The sequence below is a fragment of the Pongo pygmaeus genome, chromosome 20 (genome assembly GCF_028885625.2).
Source record: "Pongo pygmaeus isolate AG05252 chromosome 20, NHGRI_mPonPyg2-v2.0_pri, whole genome shotgun sequence".
In the NCBI taxonomy this organism is placed as follows: Eukaryota; Metazoa; Chordata; class Mammalia; order Primates; family Hominidae; genus Pongo; species Pongo pygmaeus.
The window spans coordinates 16,346,877-16,365,969 of NC_072393.2; the positions used below are offsets into that span (position 1 = coordinate 16,346,877).

At 42.4% G+C, this 19,093-nt stretch overlaps 1 protein-coding gene across 1 annotated transcript; it reads left to right on the forward strand.

Annotated features, from left to right (window-relative positions):
- The first annotated feature begins 284 nt into the window (after nucleotides 1–284).
- LOC129020917 (olfactory receptor 10H4) lies at nucleotides 285–4,608 on the forward strand. Its single transcript, XM_054465843.2, has 2 exons — nucleotides 285–351; nucleotides 3,647–4,608. The coding sequence occupies exons 1-2, from the start codon at nucleotides 330–332 to the stop codon at nucleotides 4,606–4,608; spliced, it is 984 nt and encodes a 327-aa protein (XP_054321818.2). The 5' UTR covers nucleotides 285–329.
- Nucleotides 4,609–19,093: the final 14,485 nt, after the last annotated feature.

Sequence of the window (19,093 nt, forward strand, 5' to 3'; positions counted from 1 at the left end):
TAAATGTAAAGATAATAGCAAAGGGTGCAACTACTTTTGCACCAACCTAATAGTTTGTGTTGCTGTTGGGAATCTTCTCTTTCTCTGTATTCAACTTCTATTTCTTGAATGCTTGTTACTGGTGTGATACTAGGAGGATCACTGGGATTTTTGCCAGCTGACCTTGCCTTCTCCATCGCTGGGCTCTGTTATTGTTCCAATAGATTACACCATCATTCTTTTATCTTTTCTATGTAGATGATCACGTCTCTTCGCTTCCAGTCCTCAGATACCTTAGATACTTTGTTTCTTTTTCTTGCCTTATAACATCACTCACGACTTTCAGCTCCATGTTAAAGAACAGCAGAGTTAGTGAGTATCCTTGGCTTTTTCTTCATCCTAAAATAATGCATTGAAAAGTTTCTTCATTTAGTGTATGTAGTATTTGCTAATTTTGTGCTATATATTCTACGTTTAGCTAAGAAAGTCTCCTTGAATTTTGTGTTGTGAAGTGTTCTTTAAAAATCATAAATAGGAGTAGAGTTTAAGAAAAACATATTTATGCCTTTATTGAAATAATCATGATTTTTTTAAATCAACTCCTGTGATAAATCATATGATAGGTTTTATGATGTTAGCCATCCTTGTCATTTGTGAAATAAACCTATGCCACTTTATTATGGTAAACCATTTTTAATATACCATTAAATTTGACTAGGTTATGGTTTTTTTCTGGAATTTAAAATCTGCATGGATAGGTGAGGTAGGCCTATAATTGTCTCTTTTTTGGTTTTTTTTTCTTTCTTTTTATTTTTTGAGACAGAGTTTTGCTCTTGTTGCCCAGGCTGGAGTGCAATGGTGCGATCTCAGCTCACCACAACCTCCACCTCCCAGGTTGAAGTGATTCTCCTGCTTCAGCCTCCTGAGTAGCTAGGATTACAGGCATGCACCACCACACCTGGCTAATTTTGTATTGTTAGTGCAGACGGGGTTTCTCCATGTTTTTCAGGCTGGTCACAAACTCCCATGATCCACCCGCCTCAGCCTCCCAAAGTGCTGGGATTACAGACGTGAGCCACCACCCCTGGCCAATTGTCTCTTTTTTCAGCAAATATTCTTACCTGATTTTAGACTGAGATTGCATTAACCTGCTGAGATGTGCTGGTCAGATTTCCTAACACTTTTCTATGTTTTTGAAGCTCGTGTATAAGATACTAACCATTTCTTAACATAATAATAATTACTAAACTTTAATAAAACCCACTGGGGCAAAGATTTTAGAGAGAGACGATCTTTGACTACCATCTCAATTTATTTAAAGCTTATTTGAGCATACAAGGTCCCCATTTTTCTTGAACCAGTTTTAGAATTTTATATTTTTCTAAGTATTTGATCATTTCATCTACAAAGTAAATTTATTATTTTTTAAAACATTAATTTAAACATATCCATTGTCTCTGTAATTATTTACCATTTTTAATTTGGAGTTTTGTTATTGGCACCTTCTCCTTATTTCCCTCTATCTTCTCAATCTTTTCTCATGCTTGATTTTGGCTTTATTAAGCATGAACTTTTCTTGAGGAAGTTTCTTGATAAATCTATTTAGTGCCATGTATTTCCCTCAAAGTACTATTTTAGGTTAAAATGTTGACATTCAATATTTGAATAATCATTTAATTCTAAAGATTTCTTAATTTTTATAATTTACTGTTTAACCTGAAGATTATTCAATTATATAGTTAGCTTCCAAGCATATGAGATTTGAAAAGCTATTTCTTCTCTATTAATTTTTAATGTTAATGCATTATCATCTCATCTAAATAACATTTATACTTTGGAATTAAAGAATTTGTTATATCTTAATGAAATGTCAGTTTTTGTAAAAGTATCTATGTGCTTGAAAAAAATTTATTCTCTGTTTGGTGAAGAGTCTAATATATAATAGCTAATATTTATTAATTGCATTGTAATTAATTGCATTGTAATTAATAATAAATTACATTTCTGAACTCTGTTAAACTTTCTAACTATAATATCTATCTGTCACTGATTTAGTTATTATTCCAAGATTATTACCCTTAATATTCCAGGATATATAGTAATGTAGACATTATATTTATGCTGATTGCTATAATGTTCTTTTAAATGGTATAAATATTATTCTCTATCCTTTAGCGTGTGTGATTTAAAAATTTTAGCATGCATCAAGAAACTAAACATTTTTCTTCATAGCCGATATAACCAGATAGCACTTTTAAAAAATAATTAGTTGGGCATGGTGGCTCATGCCTGTAATCCCAGCACTTTGGGAGGATGACATAGGAAGATCACTTGAGGCCAGGAGTTAGAGACTAGTTTGGGCAAGAATGTGAGGCCCTGTCTCTATGGAAAAAAAGTTTTTTTAATTAGACAGGTGAGGTGGCACACAACTGTAGTCCCAGCTATTTAGGAGGCTGAGACAGAGGATTGCTTGAGCCCAGGAGTTCCAGGATGCAGTGAATCATGATCCTACTCTAACCTGGGGGACAGAGCAAGACCTGTCTCTAAATAATTAGTAATTAGATCAATAATAATGCTTTAATATTACTCATACCTAATCATTCATTCATACTATAATCAAAATGTTCTCCATTGCCTTAAAAATACTTACAGCTGGTTATGGAAATCAAGATTCAACTGGTCCCCTATGTTGCATCCAGTTGCTATGTCCCCGAATCTCTCTTATCTTTTGGATGAGCCTTTATCAATGAGACCAGATCAATTGTTCTGTGGAATTATCCACCTTCTGAATTTTTCTGAAAGCTTCCTCAGGGTGTCTTTTAGCTTATTCCTCCATCTTCTGTACAATGATTATTCTTTTTGACTAGTGGGCATCTCTTCAATCTAGTACTTGCAGTCTTTTAATATTATCTCATTACTTAGTGAAGGTTTCATTTCACACTGGTACAAGATATCCAAGGCTTTCCTCCATGTCCGTATCACAGATCTGCCATGTCTCAAGGAACTCTGGTTCCCTGGAATGGCATATGGTATTAGAGACATTGTGATCACTGTTTCCTTAGATTCCACCTTTTATTATTATTAAGATTGCAACCTCAGCTTTCATTTGGTGCATATTTGTCTGACATGTATGTATCCAGCCATTTCTTTTCAAATTTTCTGTTCAATTTTTTTAGAATAGTAAATGTACCACTTGAAATTAGATGGCATAAATGAGTACCAATAAAACAGTATTAAAATAAATGTAAATGGGTTAAATAAACAACTAAAAGACAAAGACTCCAAGGGAAAAAAGATTTAAACCCCAAGATCAAAATACATGTTTTCTAGAACTGGCACATTATCAAGAGAATCTGACCCTGATCATCCATGCCAGTCTCTAATGGCTCCAAGTATTGAACCTTTTCTTTATGTTAGTCGGTGTTAATAGAAACCCAATTAGTAGCCAAAATCTGACTTGATCATCTAATATAGTGATCTCATTTGATCTTTGTCACATTGCTGAATGTTAAGAACTATTATTTACTCCATTTAACAGATGAGGAAAGTGAGACCCAGAAAGTTCCGCCAGTTGTTGAATAGCATAGAACTGTTGAGTTGCCATTTGGTCTGTGCTAGACTCTATGTTTTAACCACTGTCACTTAATTTTGTTTCTGATCTCACCAGATACAGTATCCATGCCTGGTCAGAACTACAGCACCGTATCTGAATTTATCCTCTTTGGCTTCTCAGCCTTCCCCCAGCACCTCCTGCCCATCTTGTTCCTGCTGTACCTCCTGATGTTCCTGTTCACATTGCTGGGCAACCTTCTCATCATGGCCACAATCTGGATTGAATGCAGACTCCACACACCCATGTACCTCTTTTTGTGTGCCCTCTCCATCGCTGAGATTCTGTTCACTGTTGCCATCACCCCTCACATGCTGGCTGATCTGCTTTCCACCCATCATTCCATCACATTTGTGGCTTGTGCCAACCAGATGTTCTTCTCCTTCATGTTTGGCTTCACTCACTCCTTCCTTCTCATGGTCATGGGCTATGATCGCTACGTGGCCATCTGCCACCCACTGCGTTACAATGTGCTCATGAGCCCCCGTGACTGTGCCCGTCTTGTGGCCTGTACCTGGGCTGGTGGCTCAGTCATGGGGATGATGGTGACAACGATAGTTTTCCACCTCACTTTCTGTGGGTCTAATGTGATCCACCATTTTTTCTGTCATGTGCTTTCCCTCTTGAAGTTGGCCTGTGAAAACAAGACATCATCTCTCATCATGGGTGTGATGCTGGTGTGTGTCACAGCCCTGATAGGCTGTTTATTCCTCATCATCCTCTCCTATGTCTTCATTGTGGCTGCCATCTTGAGGATTCCCTCTGCTGAAGGCCGGCACAAGACTTTTTCCACGTGTGTATCCCACCTCACTGTGGTGGTCACGCACTATAGTTTTGCCTCCCTTATCTACCTCAAGCCCAAGGGCCTCCATTCTATGTACAGTGACGCCTTGATGGCCACCACCTATACTGTCTTCACCCCCTTCCTTAGCCCAATCATTTTCAGCCTAAGGAACAAGGAGCTGAAGAATACCATAAATAAAAACTTTTACAGAAAATTCTGTCTTCTAAGCTCCTGAGCGCCAGTTTGGTGGTGATAAAATATAATAATGTGTATCTCCATAGGGCTGTTGTAAGGGTTCAGGTATGTGAAAATATGTGTTTGATACCTACTAGCTGTTGTTTTCCCTTCCCTTTTTGCTTAGGCTCAAGTGATCATAATCTTTTCTTTATGAGCCATTGTGATGACCTTTATCCCATTATCTGTGCCTAGAAATGTGTTTTCTGTCCATGGAGAGGTGGGGATCATCACATGGATGTATCTGGGCACTTACGAACACAGTTCTTCTTGAATGGACAGGCAAAAAAGATTTTATTTTCCCCTAGTGTAAGAAAAAGCAAGAATAACATGATAGTCATAAATGCCACCCAGCATTGAGTTTTTTCTATGTATTGGCACTGTGTCCAATGTTTTATAAATATTATCCTTTTAATTAGAAGAAACGTACAAAGGAAAATAAACTATTTGCCTCAGGTAAACTGGTTTCTTATTTAAAGTTCCTCACTGTCTTTGGGAGAGATATACCCTAAGTTTGTGTGTGGATATTAATATGTTGAGTTAAATGAAAGATGTTAGAATGCAAACGTTGAGAGAGGGCAAGAAGGAGATATATATATATATATATATATATATATATATATATATATACACACACACAACATATATACATATATATATACATATATACAGAGACAGAGACAGAAGAAAGAGAGAGAGAGATACAGAGGCAGAAGAAAGAGCAAAAGACAGACAGAGAGAGAGGGAGAGAGAGAAAGCAGGTGTCAAGTAAAAAGAGAGTTCTTTAAATTTTTTATCTGTACAGGAAATGTAATAACTAAGAATTTGGGGCAAAATAGAAAAAAGGAGGTTGGTAATAGGGCTTTAATATGTCCTAATAATAGGGCTGTAATATGTCCTAATAAGATAGCCATGTATCTCTTCCAAGCGTTTTTGACACAGTTGCTCTGCAGTCTCAATGTGTCATTCTAAGATATGTACTTCCTTGCCTCCAATGGATGTATCAATTTTCTGGTTTTCTGTTACTGGCCATTGGTTCCACCAGCTGAGGAATGAATATTATTTTTACAGTGTGACTACTCTTCTAATGCTACTCATAGTGCCGTTCACCTGTGCTTCTTGCTGGTGCTGGAATGTGAAGGTCAACATGGAAAGAGATTTCATTCTAGGAAAGCAGAGATCATGGCCTTAAAAAGTCAAAAGGTGACATAGTTGGAAGACGTTTTATCCTTTGTTTATGTTATAAAACTCCAAACAAAAACAAACTATCCTTTGCCTTATCCTGTATGCTCTGGGCAAGACTTGCATGGGTGCTTCTCATCGTTGCATGTGTGCTATGGTTGCACCATAGCAACCAGTGAGAGACCCTCTGGGAATATGGTCACAGATGATGAAGTGACATAGTTAATGATGGAAATGGCATTAAATGTGTCCTATGAAAGTGCTACAGAAGAAGAACTTTCTATACAAATAAATCAAAAATTTTTCCAAGAGCCAAGGTGTTGTGAGTGTTAACCACTTTGTTACCTTTTTCTTCCACTTTCTTTTGGCTCGTGTTGCTATGGTATATCTTTCTCCATCCATTTACTTTTCACTTATATATGCCTTTATATTTACAGGGTTTTCTTGTTAAAAAAAAAAAAACTTATATCTGAGTCTTATTTTTTTGACCCCCTGTGACAATCTCTGTATTTTAATTGATGCGTTTTAATTAATAATTAACTAAATCATTTCTTACTATAGTCACTCTGTTATGCTAGCAATTACTAGTTCTTATTCATTCATTCCTACTATTTTTTAGTACCCAATAACCATTCCCACTTCCCCCGGAAGCCCCGACTACCCTTAACAGCCTGTTTCCCATTCTTCTACTTTCTACCTTCATGAGTTCAATTGCTTTAATTCTTAGCTTCCACAAATAACTGAGAACATGCAAAGTTTGTCTTTCCATGTCCGGCGTATTTTACTTAATATATTGTCCTCAAGTTCCATCCATGTGGTTACAAATGACAGAATCTCATTCTGAATAGTACTCCATCATGTATATGTACCACATTTTCTTTATCCATTCAACTGTTGATGTACACTTTGATTGCTTCCAAATCTTAGCTATTGTGAATAGTGCTGGCATAAACATAGGACGGCAGGTATCTCTTTGATAAACTGATTTCTTTTCTTTGGGGTATATACCCAGCAGTGGGATTACTGGATGGTATGATAGCTGTATTTTTCGCTTCTTGAGGAGCCTCCAAACTGTTCTCCATAGTGGTGGTACTAATTTACATCCCCAGCAACAGTGTACAAGAGTTCCCTTTTCTCCTCATCCTCACCAGCATTTGTTATTTCCTATCTTTTGGATAGAAGCCATTTTTACTGGGGTGAGATGATTTCTTATTGTAGTGTTGATTTCCATTTCTCTGCTAAATCAATGATGTTCAGTATCTTTTAATATGCCTGTTTGCTTTTTCTATGTCTTCTTCTGAGTAATGTCTGTTCATGTCTTTTGCCACTTTAAAAAACATATTTTGTGTGTACATGTATATAGTAGGTGTATATATTTATGGGGCACTTGAGATGTTTTCATACAGGAATGCAATAAATAATAATCATACCATGCAAATGGGATATCCACCCCCTCAAGCATGTATCTTTTGTGTTAAAAAACAATCCTGTTATATTCTTTTAGTTATTTTAAATGTACAATTAAATTATTATTGAACATAGTCACCCTGTTGTGCTATCAAATATCAAATGTTATTCATTCTAACTACTTTTTGTACTCATTAATCATCCCCCCCTTCTCCCCCAATCACCCATCACTACCCTTCCCAGCCTCTGGCAACTTCATGAGTTCAACTGTTTTGATTTTTAGATCCCACAAATATTTGAGAACATGTGATGTTTGTCTTTCTGTGCCTGGCTTACCAAAACCTATGGGATACAGTGAGAGCAGCAATAAGAGGAATGTTTATAGCTCTCACTGTATCCCATAGGTTTTGGTATACTGGGATTCCATTATCATTTGCTTAATAAAATTTTTCAATTTCCTTCTCAATTTCTTTTTTTTCACCTTCATTCTTTTTTTATTATTATTATAGTTTAAGTTTTAGGGTACATGTGCACAACGTGCAGGTTTGTTACATATGTATACATGTGCCATGTTGGTGTGCTGCACCCATTAACTCATCATTTAGCATTAGATATGTCTCCTAATGCTATCCCTCCCCTCTGCCCCCACCCCACAACAGTCCCTGGTGTGTGATGTTTCCCTTCCTGTGTCCATGTGTTCTCATTGTTCAATTCCCACCTATGAGTGAGAACATGCGGTGTTGGTTTTTTGTCCTTGCGATAGTCTGCTTGTGGACCAACTGGTCATTCTGGAGCATTTTGTTTAATTCCCATGTGTTTGTATAGTTTCCAAATTTTCTTGTATTATTGCTTTCCAGTTTTAGGCCACTGTGATCAGAGAAGATGCTTGATATTATTTCAGTTTTTTTAATGTTTTCAGACGTGTTTTGTGATCAAACATCTGGTGTTTCCTTGAGAATGATCTATGTGCTGAGGAAAAGAATGTATATTCTGCAGCCATTGGAGGAAATGTCTTGTAAATATCAATTAGGTACGAGACACAACAACCTTCTTGTCTCTTTTTATAGTTTTTGTCTTGACATCTATATTGTATGATATAAATATAGGTACTCCCGTGCTTTTTAAACTTCTATTGACATGGTGTGTCTTTTTCTATCCCATCATTCTTGGACTAAGTATGTTTTTACAGGTGAAATGTGCTTCTTGAAGGCAACAAATCATTGGGTCTTTTTTTTTAATCCACGGAGCCACTCTAGGTCTTTTGATTGAAGAGTTTAGTTTATTTACGTTCCATGTTATGATTGATAAGTAAGGACTGTCTTGGAAAGGCTTTATTTCTCCTTCATCTCTGAAGAACATTATCACTGAATTTACTATTCTAGGGTAAAAGATTTTTCCTTCAGCACTTTAAATATGTCATGTCACTCTCTCCTGGCCTGTAAGGTTTCTACTGAAAAGTCCACTGCCAGATGTGTTGGAGCTCTATTTTATGTTGTTTCTTTTCTCTTGCTGCTTTTAGGATCCTTTCTTTAACCTTAACCTTTTAGAGTTTGATTATTAAATGCCTTGTGGTAGTCTACTTTGGGTTAAATGTGCTGGGTGTTTTGTAACCTTCTTTTACTTGAATGTTGATATCTTTCTTTAGGTCTGAGAAGTTCTCTGTTATTATCCCTTTGAATAAACATTCCACCCCAATCTCTCTCTCTCTCTCTACCTTCTCTTTAAGACCAATAACTCTTAGATTTGCCCTTTTGAGGCCATTTTCTATATTCTGTAGGCATGCTTCATTTAAAAATTTTTTTTCTTTTGTCTTCTCTGACTGTGCATTTTCAAATAGCTTTTCTTCAAGCTCACTAATTCTTTCTTGTCCTTGATCGATTCTTCTATTAAAAGACTCATGTATTCTTCAGTGTGTCAATTGCATTTCTTCAATGCCATAATTTCTGCTTGATTCTTTTAAATTATTTCAGTCTCTTTGTTAAATTTATCTAATAGAAATCTGAATTCTTTTTCTATGTTATCTTGAATTTCTTTGAGTTTTCTGAAAACAGCTATTTTGAATTCTCTGCTGAAAGGTCACAACTCTGTATCTCCTGGATCAGTCTCTGGTGACTTATTTAGTTCCTTTGGTGAGGTCATGCTTTTCTGGATGGTCTGATGCTTCTGGACATTCATCTGTGTCCGGTCATTGAAGAGTTAGGTGTTTATTGTAATCTTCTCAGTCTGGGTTTGTTTGTACCCATCTTTCTTAGGAACGCTTCCAGGTATTCAGACTTAGGTGGTGTAAAATACGCTGTATCTGCATTAGGGGGCACCCCAAGCCCAATAACACTGTAGTTCTTGCAGACTCATAAAGGTACCGCCTTGGTGGTCTTGGATGACATTTGAGAGAATTCTCTGGATTACCAGGCAGAGACACTTATTTTTTCCCCCTTACTTTCTCAGAAACAAACATAGTTGCTCTCACTCTGTTCTAAGCCTCCAGGAGCTGGGAAAGCACTGACACAAGCGCCTCTGTGGCCACCAGCACTGGAACTGTGCTGGGTTAGACCTAAAATCAGCAGAGCACTGGATCCCACACAAAGCCTCCTACGACCACTACTTTGGCTACTGCCTAAGTTCATTCAAGGCCCTGGGGCTCCACAGTGAGCAGGTGGTGAAGCCAGCTGAGCTTGTGTCCTTCCCTTCAGGGCAGCGAGTTGCCCCATGCCCTGCATGGGTCCAGAATTGCCAGCGACTGGTACTAGTACTGTGTGCCAGGGACTGGCATCAAAAACTTTAGAAATCTACCTGGTGTTGTATTTATTGTGGCTGAGCTGTCACTCAACCCATGAGATGCAGTCCTTCCTACTAGGGCCATCAACATTTGCCAACATGAGTCACGGAACCTGTTTTAAGTTTTTTAAGTATATTAACCACCTTGTTTTTCCATTTTACAAATGAGAAATTAAGTCCAGGAGATATTTAAGTGACCACCCATAGTCACACAGCTGATAGAGCTGGGCTATACACCCAGACCACCCACCCAGCCTCACATTGTGCCACCCTCACCACCGGGCTGTGCTCCTTCACATCTGTAAATGGGCGTTTCAGCAGCACCCACCTCACTTGGTCATGGTAATAACTAAAACAGACAATGCAGGCAAAATGCACAAGGCAGACTAAGGGCTCAGCAAGTGCAACTCACTGTTCCTGCTGTTACTGCGGTTGCTGTGTAAGCTGGATATGGGGTCTGATCTGGATCCCACAGGGGGCAGAGACATGGCCTTGGACTGTCTGGGAGAAGGGCCCTAAAGCTCCAGCCTGCCCTCACCACCTGCTCTCTTTGGCTGTGGGTAATGGCTAGGAGAGCAACCTCCTGGACACAGGGAGCCTTGGCCTGAATCTAGAAGAGTTTTCCATGGAGAACAACAGGAAACCTTGAACTCCTGCCAGGTGTTAAGGCAGACTCATAGGTGGATTTTGGGGGAGGACATCAGCTATTCCGGGGCTGGGAACTGGACAACCCATGGAGCCCAGCCTCCCACCCAATGAAGACGTGAGCTCTGCACAGCCCAGCTACGGCATCCCTGACAGTCTCTGCTTAGATGCCTCCCAGCATGGAGAGCTCAGCACACACACACACACAGACACCCTATTCCTTTACAGAATATTAGAAGGTAGATACTCTATGGCAACGGGCCTTATGTAACCAGTCATAAAATCAATGAGGAGGGGGATTGTTTAAAATGTGTCTTCCTTTACGTGCACACATATCAAGGGAGGCAAATATGATGCTAAGAGAGTGAGGTACAGAACACCAGGTATGTCTGCAACATTTTCACAGAAATGAGGTGGAGAGTGCATAAATGCATATGCCTCTATTTGTCATATTTGCATAAATAAACTCTAGCATGAATAACTTTTCAGCTTAACATGTACTTGTTTATGTATGTATAACTATTTATATGTTTATATATTTCACTTGCAACATTTATTCCATCTGTGTGTACAACTGGTAATCCTCCCCAGTCTCCACTCTGTAGGACCCTACAAGGTGCCCGGTCATTGGACTTTGTACTGCAGGCGTGTATGGGATGCACCTGAGCCAGAGTTCCCTGCAGCCTAGGAGGCCAAGGAATCCCAGGGCAGTCAATGTCCCTGGTGCTGAAGGAGATGGATCCTCTTCCTTCCCCTGCACCCTCCTCTCACCCTCGCAGCATCCTCCAGACACCTGGACCTGCTGTCAGGATCCAAAAGCAGTGCTTTGGAGGCCTTAGGGAGGTAACTACTGATTCTCACACTTCTACTCACGTTGGCTGCTCAGCAAAAGTAGGAAAGCCCCTACTGCAAAAATGTCAATGTCCCCTCTGGTGCCCGGCATCTACCAGGGCCAGCCCTACTTCTTGTATCTTCCGTGTTTGAAATTTTGACATTTGAACTCACACCCAAGGTTGACCAGAAGCCCCAGATAGCTCTGAGCTTTGCACCTGTGACCCACTGGTATGGCATTGCTTTCGTGGGAGTACCTGGGATTTGGCAGCCTGATGGGGCTGATGCACTGATTTGGGGGTCACTCCACATGAACCCACACTGAATTCAGGGCTGTGGCATACAGACAGATCAACAGCAAACTTGGGTGTGGGTTTGTATGAACCTGTGTGTCTGACTTTGTGTATTCATTTTCTGGTGTCATCTGTAGTCTGCAGTAACTAATAAGGGCAAGGATGGTTTTTATTGAAGAAGACACACCCTTTCTATAATAGAAAATGTCCACCCCCTGACCCGGTGCAGTGGTACACACCTGTAATCCCAGCATTTTGGGAACCTAAGGCTGGCAAGTTGCTTGACCTCAGTAGTTAGAGACTAGCCTGGCCAACATGGCAAAACCCCATCTCTACAAAAAGAAATACAAAAAAAAAAAAGCCCAGGCATGGTGTTACAGGCATCTAGTCATAACTACTCAGGAAGCTGGGGTGGGTGGATTGCTTGAGCTCAGTAGTTAGAAACTAGCCTGGGCAACATGGTGAAACTCCATCTCTACTAAAAATACAAAAAATTAGCTTGGCATGGTGGCGGGTGCCTGTAATCCTAGCTGCTTGGGAGGCTGAGGCAGGAGAATCGCTTGAACCCAGGAGGCAGAGGTTGCAGTGAGCCAAGATCTCGCCACTGCACTCCAGCCTGGGCATCAGAGCAAGACTCCGTCTAAAAAAAACAGAAAGAGAAAGAAATACACATACACACACACACACACACACACACACACACACAAACACACAAAGCCCAGGCATGGTGGTGCATGCCTGTAGTCCCAGCTACTTAGGAGGCTGAGGTGGGTGGATTGCTTGAGCCTGGAAGGTTGGGGCTGCAGTGAGCTGAGATCACACCACTGCACTCCAGCCTGGGTGACAGAGTAAGACTGCCTCAAAAAAAGAAAAGAAAAGGAAAGGTCCACCCCCGTGTAAACTGCCAAATGTTTCCCTTCTTGCTCAGCAAGGCCTGCAATATCCCTGCTGTTATCATCAATGCATGTCATGGGGAGATGACACAGACATTGAGAAGGCACTTTGCCTCCCCAGGTTTTCTCCAAAAATTTAGTTCCCCTCCATATTGCTGGGGACAGTAGCTTCCCCAAGAATGTGCCTGGAGATACCTGTTGCATTCTCTCTCTCTCTCTGTCTCTCTCTCTCTTTCTTTCTTTTTTTTTTTTTTTTTTTTTGACAGGGTCTCACTCTGGCACCCAGGCTGGAGTGCAGTGGCATGATCACGGGTCACTGCAGACTCAATCTCCCAGGCTCAAGTGATCCTCCCACCTAAGCCTCCCGAGTATTTGGGACTACAGGCACACGTCGCCATGCCTGGCTAATTTTTGTACTTTTGGTAGAAACAGGGTTTCGCCACGTTGCCCAGGCTGGTCTCGAACTCCTGAGCTCAAGTGATCCACCAACCTCAGCCTCCGAAAGTGCTGGGATTACAGGCGTGAGCCGCCACACCCAGCCTCTGGTGCATTTTCTCTTCCAGGTTTCTTGTTACATGAATTTGTAAAGATATTTGTCAGAGATAAAGATGTGGTTATGACAACATAGGAGTTGTTCTTACAACTCCTCTCCCAGAGAATGCAGTCAAAGTCATTCAATGTATAACTCATGTATAACTTCAAAATTTAAAGAGAGAATACGATGCAGCAAGGAAACGTGAGCTAATATTTGCAGAGAACCTTTCAGTGACCAAACGCATTGCTGGGAAAATTTCATAGATTGTATCATTTTTGTGTCTTTTTGCCTAGCTACAATCATAACTTTTCTTTTTTCTTTGGTTTTCAGCAGTTTTGACTACTATGTGTCTAGGGCTGTGTGTGTGTGTATGTATGTATTTGTGTTCATGTTTCTCTATATGGACTTTTTAGAAGTTATCCTTTTGGATGCCAGGTGCGGTGGCTCACACCAGTAATCCCAACACTTTGGGAGGCCGAGGTGGGTGGATCACTTGAGGTCAGGAGTTGAGATGAACCTGGCCAACATGGCGAAACTTTGTCTCTAGTAAAAATACAAAAATTAGCCAAGCCTGGTGGCATGTGCCTGTAATCCCAGCTAATCAGGAGGTTGAGGCAGGAAAATCACTTGAACCCGGGAGGCGGAGGTTGCAGTGAGCCGAGATCGCGCCATTGCCCTCCAGCCTGGGAGACAGAGTGAGACCCCATCTCAAAAAAAACAAAAAGAAAGAAAAAGAAATAAAAGAAGTTATCCTTTTGGAATTCTCTGAGCTTCTTGAATCTGTGATTGATTATCTCTCATACTTCCTAGAGAATTCTCAGAATGTCTGAGTCCCATGCCCACTCCTCATGTGATGTGTACTCAGATAAGTGAACTAACCTCTGAAACTCAGTTTCCTCATGTGTAAAGTGAAAATAATAATAATAATGAGGACACGATGATTGGCAGCTCATAAGCACTGGATAATGTCTGCTATAGATACTGTTAAAGGGCATGGTCCTTCCTTAGACTGAGCAAAATTGGCACTTAACTGGGCTCTGCACCTCTGGGACCCACACTCTTCAGTGTCTTCTTTGAAGGAGGTTCTCTGGGGCCTGAAACCAGCCAGGATGTTCAGTGACTCCAGGAGGGGCAGTCCCGGCCAACAGTGATTCTCAGTGGGTCCAACCACAGGAAAATAGCTCCCAAAAAAAAAGTGTCCAAAGTCCCCTTTGGTGCCTGGAACCTGGTAGAGCAAGTCCTGATCCCCAGTTCTTCCCTTTCAGGCAATCGTTTATTTCATTTTATTTTTGAGATAGAGTTTTGCTCTGTCACCCAGGTTAAAGGGCAGCGGTGCAATCACAGCTCACTGCAGCCTTTACCTCCCAGGCTCAAGCAAGCCTCCCACCTCAGTCTCCTGAGTAGCTGAGACTATAGATAGGCTCATGCCAACACACCCAGCTACTTTTTGTATTTTTTGCAGAGATGGGGTTTTACCGTGATGCCCAGACTGGTCTTGAACTCCTTGGCTCAAGTGATCCACCCGCCTCAGCCTCCCAAAGTGCTGGGATTACAGGCATGAGCCACTGTGCCCAGCCTTTGAGGCAATCTTGATCACTAACTCCAAATGTGGGGTTGACCAAATGCCATAAGTTGTTCTGTGACTTCTACTTATGCTTCTTTGTCATGGCATTTTTTTATGAATCCACCTGGGATTTTGTTAATAGTGCAAAAGAGCTTATTTTGGGGTCCATTCATCTTGGACCCAGGAGGAGTTACAGGCTCTGGGTTTCAAATGGTTCAAGATCCACCACGTGAGGGCCTGAGGTATGTGGGGACCTGTGTTTCCAATCCTGTGTGTTTATTATCAGGTGCTGTCTCTGGTCCACAGCATCCAAAGAGGGCAGGTATGGTAACAGGAGTCATTTCCCCTGTGCACCCTCAGCTGCTGACCCCTGATATAAACACCAGGTTATCATCAGACTCTGAGCCACATGCTCGGCCATGTCTCAAAGATGGCCTTACCTCTCCTCCAAAGGTTTTGACATCATTGCTCTGTAACACCAATGAGACCTTCCAGCCGATGTTTTCTTTAGAGTCCTTGGTTTGGTGTCTAGCCTTATCACCAACATGCCATTGACATCAGGGAGCTATGAGTCTGTCTTGGTCTGTTTGAGCCACTATCACAAAATACTGTAGACTGGGTGATTTGTAAACAACTGAATTTGTTTCCCATAGTTCTGCAGGCTGAGAAGTTCTGCAGGTGCCTGGTGACAGCCCGCTTCCTGGTTCCAGATGGCTGTTTCATGCCTGTGTCCTCACATGGCGGAAGTGGGGAATCAGCTCTCTGGGCCTCCTTTATAAGTAAACCAGTCCCATTCATGAGAACTCTGCCCTCATAACCTTATCACCACTCTATGCCCCCCTCCTTCTAAAACCATCACATGGAATGTAAGGATTTCAACACATGGATTTTGGAGCTACAAAAATCTTCAGTTTATAGCAGACCCAAACCTCTGAATCTAGGTTTCCTCATTGACAAACTAGAGATAATAATGGCACTTTCCCTACTAGGGAGAGTTGGCTGTGTTCATATCAATACTGTATGTGCCACCTGCTATGTGCTTAAAACATCTGCACGAAGGAATGTTATTACAGGACGCTGAACACCAGGCTTGAGCATTTGGCCTTTGGGCAATAGAAAGGGCTCTGTCATTCAACTCCATGCTGGAGGCATGTTTTGAGTTGCTACTGTGTTCCCGGCACTGTCCTAGACCCTAGGAACACCCAGATAAATCATATCCAGTCCCAGATACATGATCTAGCAACCACAGTGCAATGTGAAGAGTTGTGATGGAGACATCAGCTGGACATTATGAAAAGATGTGGAGGAAGGAATGTTTCCCCTAGGTTTTAAAGGGTCAATAGGAGTTCTCTTGGTTGACAAAGAAAATGGCATTCCAGGCACAAGAACTGAACTCACTAAAAGTATGGAGTATGAAAATGCATGATTGGATATATTTATGTGCTAGGGCAGTGGGGAGGGGGAGATAATCCCTGACTGAAGGCTGCACTATGGAATTTGAACTGGATCCTGCAGGGGACAGAGACATGACTTTGCACTGTCTTGGAGAAGGGCCTTAAAAGCTCAGCCTGGCCAGGTGCGGTGGCTCACACCTGTAATCCCAGCACCTTGGGAGGCCAAGACGGGCAGATGACGAGGTCAGGAGATCAAGACCATCCTGGATAACACGGTGAAACCCCGTCTCTACTAAAAATACAAAACAAAGTAGCCAGGCATGGTGGTGGGCATCTGTAATCCCAGCTACTCAGGATGGTGTGAACCCAGGAGGCAGATCTTGCAGTGAGCCGAGATCGTGCCACTTCACTCCAGCCTGGGCAACAGAGTGAGACTCTGTCTCAAAAAAACAAAACAAAACAAAACAAAACAATAAAAGCTCAGCCAGTCCTCACCATTGGGCTGTAGACAGCAACTTTGTGACAACCCTCCTTGGCACAGGGAGACTTTCCTCTAAATCTGAAAGATATGTGTATGGAGGGGTAGTAACAGGAGCTCTAGAACAACTGATAAGCATTGAGCAGGACTCACAGGTGAATTCTTGGGGAAGAGGTCAGCTGCTCTGGGGTGCTGGGCACCACCCAGCTTCAGCATCCCCAAGAGCCAATAATCTCTGCTTGAATGCCCCTCAGCACAGAGAGTTCAGTGTGTGTGAGCCTGTGCATGCTTGTACACACACACATGCTGCCTTAACAAAACACGTAAAGGTAGACACTCTAAAGCAGTAAGCATCAAACATAACCAGTTGGAAAATCAATAATGAGGGGGATTGTTTAACATACATCTTAAAATTCTATGTGCACACATGTCAAGAGAGGTAAGATATGATACCAAGGATAAGAACCAAGTGCACAACACCAGGTATAGTCTGCAACATTTTCTCTAAGACAGGGTGAAGTGTGAGTAAATATATATACTCATATTTATCATATTTTCATAGATAAACTCTAAAGTGAATAATTTTCAACTTAGGATATATTAAACGTTTATTTAATTTCAAGTGTTGAGGATTTTCTTTCTCTTTTGACATTCAGTGATTCTCCCAAGCCCCCACTCTGTGGGACCCTGCAAGGCACTCAGGCCTTGGACTCTTAACTGCAGGAATCTACAGGATGAACATGAGCAAGCAGGCGCCCCTGCAGCCACAGAGGCCAGGGAGTCCCAAAGCGGTCGCTGTCCCTGGTGCTGAAGGGGGAGGAGCCTCTACACCCCCTGCACCCTCCTCTCAATTCCCAGAACACCTGGCACAGGATGAAGTCCGGGTTGTGCTTCACATCAGCCTGTTCCTAGGTCACTGGGAGATTCAAAAGAAGAGCTATCAGGGACTGGCAGGGGTGGCCAGGAGTCCTCAGGAGGTGTCCACTGAGTCCCCAGCTTGTGCTCACTTTCACCACTCAGCTCTTCCTGCAGCTATATCAGCTTCTTAGAGGATAGTGGGTGGAGGATGAGGTCAAATGTGCAATCCCCAGCCCCCAACCCCGCTCCAGGGTTCTCAGAACCCAGAAACCCTCCAGGATCTGTGGTTCAACCTGGCTTTTTCCTAGCTCCTGTTTCAGCCCCCAAGGATCAGAGGATTTGTCCAGCTCCCACTGCACAGTGCCCCCAGGACCAGCTCTACTCACCCCTGACAGCAGGCCCACTAGTCTCCCCCGATTCAGAACTCCAGAAGCTCCCCCGGTGAGCTCAGCTACATGATGGTGGCTGACCCGGGTGTCTGGAGGGTGGTCAGGACAATCTCAGAGGGACAGAAGGGCCATGCAGCCAGTGTCTGGGATGGGGCTCAGCTTTGTGGGCCTGTGGGCTACTCTTTTTAAAAAAAAAAATTTGAGACAGGGTCTTGCTCTCTCACCAGGCTGGAGTGCAGTGGTGCAATTGTCGCTCACTGTAGCCTTGACCTCCCAGGTTCAAGCAATCCTCCCACCTTAGCCTCCTGAGTAGCTGGGACTACAGGAAGATGCCACCACTGTGGGCTGCTCTTGAAAAAGAGCTGTTTCCTCTATTTCTGGAAATTCTCCTCCCCTCACTTTATCCTCTCTCGCTATCTCTCAACCCCCTCCCCAAGCCCACACTGCATCCTGCACACACCTGATGCCCTTTCTCTTAGAATTTACCGTGTGCCCGTTGTGCTAAATAACATCCTCTTGCCATCTCATTAATTGCTTACAGCAGCCCCTGAGGCAGATTCATGGTGAAAACGATGACACGGAGGCTGGATGAGGTTGTGGCTCTCACCCAGGGATGTACATCTTGGAAGATGCAGAGCTAGGACTTGAATCAGCTCTGCCTGACCCCAGAGCCTGAGTTCTTACCACCATGCCACCCTGCCTCTGGCAGACTCTGGTGTTCTCGTCATGTTCACCACTGGCTGTTTGTAAGGGGTCACTCGCCATTGAGTCTTGCTCCAAGTTCACCTGATGAAACACACGAGATGTCTCCAAGGCTGGGGACAAAAAGGAGGACACAGCCCCCTCTGCATCCCCTGCCATCCCCACAGCAGTCAAGCTACTCCAAGCTCCTGGCTATCCCTTCTTTTTCATCTCTGCCCTGACTCTGTGGGGTCCTTCATTTGCGAGATGGGAACTGGGGATCTTGGGTCACTCCAATCACCCCAGACCACACCAGGCCAGCCCCCGCTCTTTTATCAGTACAATGCCAAGGAAAGTGACCACTACAAACAGAGTCAGGGTCACCATCAGGCGATGGACTCCAGGGATTTAATGTTTGATCCCATCATTCTGGGGAGAAATTAATTCAAAGGAGGTCTGGTAGCAGAGAAGGACCCACCAACGGACACGCCCTGACCTCGGGGGTTTTCTGGTTCACTCTCTGGCCCACTGGGGGTGGACTTTCTGATGCTGAGTCCTGTC